At 34.4% G+C, this 5,216-nt stretch overlaps 2 protein-coding genes across 3 annotated transcripts in view; both read left to right on the top strand.

Moving 5' to 3' along the window:
- Window positions 1-4,008, top strand: part of LOC111460945 (plant UBX domain-containing protein 11) — a 10,367-nt gene extending 6,359 nt beyond the window's left edge. The window contains exons 7-10 of one of the 2 annotated variants that reach the window (XM_023104326.1): window positions 308-535; window positions 619-1,111; window positions 2,657-2,914; window positions 3,549-4,008. In XM_023104326.1, the coding sequence (XP_022960094.1) occupies window positions 308-535; window positions 619-1,111; window positions 2,657-2,914; window positions 3,549-3,787 (1,218 nt within the window). In that variant the 3' untranslated portion in view covers window positions 3,788-4,008. Of the gene's footprint in view, window positions 1-307; window positions 536-615; window positions 1,112-2,656; window positions 2,915-3,548 lie in introns of both variants that reach the window. The other variant, XM_023104325.1, reaches the window with a different exon arrangement.
- Window positions 4,009-4,790: 782 nt separating this feature from the next.
- Window positions 4,791-5,216, top strand: part of LOC111461022 (PTI1-like tyrosine-protein kinase 3) — a 6,456-nt gene continuing 6,030 nt past the window's right edge. The window contains exon 1 of the mRNA XM_023104450.1: window positions 4,791-5,121. The gene's annotated coding sequence lies outside the window, so the exon portion shown is untranslated. The remainder of the gene's footprint in view (window positions 5,122-5,216) is intronic.

The raw sequence follows: 5,216 nt of genomic DNA, 5'->3' as shown, positions 1-5,216 counted from the left end.
AAAAAAAAAAAAAAAAAAAAAAGATGTGACAAACTATAAATGAGGTGGCAATTTTTACTAATTTTATACTGATCTTTTGGATTACATGGCCTTTTCATGTTTTGCCCTCTTATTCCTTTTCTCTCTCTTCCCTTCTCCTTTTTCATAGCTTTTCAAAAATGAAATATTATGAGGTATTATGATGTGATTGAGGTAAGTTAGGCCTCTCATTTTGTTTCTATCTTTTGTGAAATATTTTTCATCTTGAACCATCCTTAGAAGTCTGAGGCACCAGAATATTTTAGATATATCTGAAGATGAACTGCAGGAAACAACCGCATCTGTTTTGACGGCAGCCCTTGCTTCAAAGAAGTCTGAGGCATCTACTTCGAGGCCTTCTGATTCAGGGAGTTCCTCTTTGGCAGCTGTTTCTCATGCAGATCATCATATTGATTCCTCAGAGACTAATCTGAGTGTCAATACTTGTGTAGCAGAGGAAGAGAAAGGGACTGAAAATTCCTCTAAAAAGAGGAAGGAGCCTGAAAAACGAGTCAAGGTATGGTATCAACATTGTTTACCCTAGGCTAAAGGGTTATATTATTTATAATTGGTTCCATTTTATTTTGTAATTTTTAGCAGGAAGACATCAAATCAGATGTTAAGGAGTCCACTGTACATCATTCTGTGAGTGTTGGGAATAATAATGAATCCCCTGATCCCTCTCAGAATAATAAAGGCTCATTGGCTGATCCTGGAGGCCAGAAAAACTGTTCTTCTGAAAATACTTCCACAATTGTGCACGACTCTCCTATCATTCCAAACCATATTGAGTCATGTCAATCAGGAGCTTCAAGACCAATTCCTCCAGAAACCAAGGAAGTGACCCAACAAGAAAAGAACAAAATTGTGGATGAGAATAATGCTATTGAAAATGGCAGTGCCCCCAAGAACTACACTTCAAGTGATATTCATTTAAACATTCGGCTGCTGAATGGTATTAACCTCCAGGAGAAGTTCTCCAAGACAAGCACCTTGAGAATGGTCAAAGACTACGTGGATAACAGCCAGGAAAGTACCTTTGGATCTTATGATTTAGCTGTTCCATATCCACGCAAGGTTTTCACAGATCAAGGTATGATCTGAATATTTATTACTTGGTTAAATTCAATAGATCCTCATATATTATTGATTTTTTTTTTTCATTTGGTCCCTAATAATATTAAAATTTTAATTTATATTTCCAATAAATTACTTTGTTTGTCTTTGAAGTTTGAAGTTTGGGTTAGGATTCTATTTAGTGTTAGGACTAAAGCCTAATTAAAATTTTAACCTGAGAGGTTTGGAAAAAGGTAAAATCATTAGTGATATTAAACAAACGTTGCTAGTAAAAGAGAACGTGTTAGAGGATGATATGAAAATATGTTACGTGGTTAATCTAACAAACCATATGACAAGTCTTGTTTTTTGTTTTTTTTGTTTTCAATTTTATTGATGAATAAAATAAAAGAATAAAAACTCCCAATGCCTAAAGGTTACATGAAAACTCAACAATTAGACATCAAAGAAGAAAGGCTATAATCAGTAAAAGGGTGCTTACACTTTCAATAATACATAGCATGGAGAATTACTAGGTCTGAAAATTGATCAAAAGTAGAGAAAGAGTTTCCGAAATTTCTTCCATTTCTTTGCTGCAAAGAAATCAGAGGAAAATTTTATGATAGCAAGCCACAAAATCCTCTTCGCTCTCTGGAAAGGATGTCCCACCAAAATAGTAGCAAGATCATACTTGTTAGGAAAATTTAAAGACCAGTCAATAGCTTCTAAAGTCACCATCCGATATCTTGAGGCAAAGGAGCAATAAGAAAAAGAGTGTCCAAGATGCTCCGAGTTAGAAGCACACCTAATACACCATGGAGGAGAGAAATAGAAATGTAGCATCCTCCTTTCAAAGTTGATCTGCTGTACTTTTTATTTTTAACAAGGAATTACTTCTCATTGATATAATGAAAAAAGAAGTTAAAAGTTCAAGTGATACAAACTTCCAAAGAAAGTGAAAAATAAGAATTAAAAACAGCTAAGACATCTATGTAAAGAACAACCATGAACAAGAACTTTTCATAAACCTAACAATGCAAACCCCTACAAAAAGTGACTCTATTATTGAATTCACCATTCACGTTTCAAGTTTCATGTAAATAATCCTTTAACGGCATAATACTCGTAATCCTGCAATTGTTTTTGTTACCATTCTAGCACCCCCTTGAAATTAGAACATCCAACCTATATGGCATTTCGAATACATGTTAGTACCCCTGTTTCTTTGAAATGAAATACTAGAGGTATGATGACCACATCTATGAGTTTTTATCATGAAATCCTTGCTGTGTGCCTTACTAAAATATCAACTGGACTGGCATCCACTGATTAGGACTAAGGATCAGCTGGTATTGATTGAAACTGATATTCAGATCTTTCAAACGATTCATCTATGCTTCTATAACTATAGCTAATAGTCCGGCTCAAATTGGTGTTTTTCTAGTCTGTGGACTTCATTAAACTCTTTAACTTCCTTATTTGAAGTTTTGTTGGAATCTGTCATTATAATACTTAATGACATGAAGATTCTTACTGGGAAGCTCGGGGTTGACCATTGTCTTAATTATTTGAATTGCTGCAGATTTGGAGAAATCATTGTCTTACTTGGGCCTATCTAATAGACAATCATTGATAATGGTTCGACATCTGGGAGTTGCTCGTGATTTCAGGGGAGCATCCTCCTCCGCTGATCAAAGAAATTCTGCAGCCAATGGTGTATCTTCAGATGAAAACGGTGATGGATACTTTGCATTCGTTAGAAGGATTTTATCTTATGTGAATCCATTCTCCTATCTTGGGGGCACCAGACATGAAACTCAAGGAGATGTGCGACAGTATAGTGAGTTTCTTTTCCTAAAATAGAAATTTCACATGAATGTTAATGTTTTTTTAAGGTTAAAATCTTGGTTTAACCCTTGAACTTTCAGGATTATTTTGTTATGGTCCCTTAACTTTCGAAGGGCCTACTTTAGTTTCAGGTTTTGTGGTGGGCTTTGAGTACTCTTATGGTTGGGTTTGGGTGATTTTGTGGCTTAGTTTCTGACTCTTGTTTGATTATTGATTCATTCGCGTCTACTCTTTTGGTTCCAATGAATTATCTTGTTTCTTAAAAGAGAAGAAGTATGGGAAAATTCAGCCATTGGAGTAAGTATAAGAGAAGAAGTATGAATTATCTTGTTTCTTTTGGTTCCAATGAATTTCACATGAATGTTAATGTTTTTTTAAGGTTAAAATCTTGGTTTAACCCTTGAACTTTCAGGATTATTTTGTTATGGTCCCTTAACTTTCGAAGGGCCTACTTTAGTTTCAGGTTTTGTGGTTGGCTTTGAGTACTCTTATGGTTGGGTTTGGGTGATTTTGTGGCTTAGTTTCTGACTCTTGTTTGATTATTGATTCATTCGCGTCTACTCTTTTGGTTCCAATGAATTATCGTGAACTTTTTTCTAATATGTTTATACATATATATGTATCAGGTAGTGAATTTTCAGAAGTAGAGAGGCGCCATGTCCGCCAACCAAACCAAGGAACTGCAACAACGAGCGGAAACAATACTCGTGGGAAGCAACCATTGTCAACATCTAGATTTGGAGCAAATATTCATAGCATTCATACGTTGAAGAACGATGAAGACGACGAACGGTTCAAAGGTAGGAATTCCTTTTGGAATGGTAATTCTACTCAGTATGGTGGTGATGATGGTGATAGCAAATGAGGCCCAATGTCTAGACAACACTAGATGTGATGCTTATACCTGCTCTTAAACCGTTTATTAACACAGACACTGTAAATACCTAAAATTAAATAATTTTATACATTCGGATGTCATCTCTTCTCTCAAGGTTGTTTTTCAGTCTGACCATACACTTTTATGAAGACGAGGGAAGCATAGTGTTCTTTGTGGTTCTGCATTTTGAATAAAGCTTCGTTTGGATTAAAGTGTGGATTAGTATGGGAACGGCCCAGATCCACTGCTGAAACCTTCTCCTAGCAGACGCGTATTAAAGCCTTAAGGGGAAGCCCGAAAGGGAAAGCCCAAAGAAGACAATAATTGCTAGTGGTGGATCTGAGTCGTTACAAGTATTTTATCTTAACGTACTAGTATCTATACTTTAAACAATGATACTAAATGGTCAGCTATAACAACTAACTTTTCTTCCTATTTATTTTTGTGGTCAAATTTAGTTATTTGTCATGCTTTTGTCCATCTTTGTTTGTCACACCGCTTACTCTATTGTATTGGATATGTATTTGTTGACGAATCTTGTTTTTTGTCGTCATCATCAAAGATGCAAAAGAAGACTACACCATCGGAAGAAAAGAAGGGTCTATCATAAATTTGGGTTACATCACATATTAGGGTAATATCTAAAGATTAAAGAATTTTTTTAATAAACCAATATACTATTAATTCGAAGTTCATAAACAAAAAAATATTCTTTTAAGAATATATTTATATAGATTTTAATTATATCACTCCCCTTTAAAAAGTAAAAAAAAAATGGTAAAAATAAATATCTTTTTGTATAAATATCATATTATAATTGATAATCATACATAAAAATCGTTTATCGTTGTTACAATTTATGTCATTTATATTGTAATGTTTTGAAATTAATGTATTGGTATTAATTTGATATAATTAAAGAAAATATTAAATAGAAGGTGGATAAACTTGTGAGTGAAGGGGGGGAAAAAATAGTAATAGAAAAAGAAGGGAGCTTTTTCTTTCACTTTCTTCCCATTTTCTTTGGCTTAATAATGTGAGAAATTCAGAGTAAAGGGAGAGAGTTGTCAGCTCGGCGTCGGTGTATGCTTCTCTGTCATTCCCCGCTTTTCTTTGTTGCTTTCTTCTTTTGCTTCGCTTTCAATCCGAATCCGGACACTAAAAATCCCAAGAACACACAACAAAAAACCCACCAATTCCCATCTGTATTTGTGTTGTTCTTTTGTTTCCATTCTCTCTTTCTTTTCTTCTTCTCCACACCTGTACGATTTCTGTTTCCTTTCCACTTCGAGGTTCTTCGCGTTCCAATCTGTTAATTTCAGGTTTAATTTCTCGTTCTTCCTTCTTATCCATTTTCAGTTCGGTTTTCAAGAATTTGTTTCTTTGATTGTTCAGTTTTTTTTTTTTTTTTTTTTTT

Source organism: Cucurbita moschata, unplaced genomic scaffold, assembly GCF_002738365.1.
Source record: "Cucurbita moschata cultivar Rifu unplaced genomic scaffold, Cmos_1.0 Cmo_Scf00024, whole genome shotgun sequence".
Taxonomy (NCBI): domain Eukaryota; kingdom Viridiplantae; phylum Streptophyta; class Magnoliopsida; order Cucurbitales; family Cucurbitaceae; genus Cucurbita; species Cucurbita moschata.
This window is presented reverse-complemented; position numbering and strand designations above follow the sequence as displayed.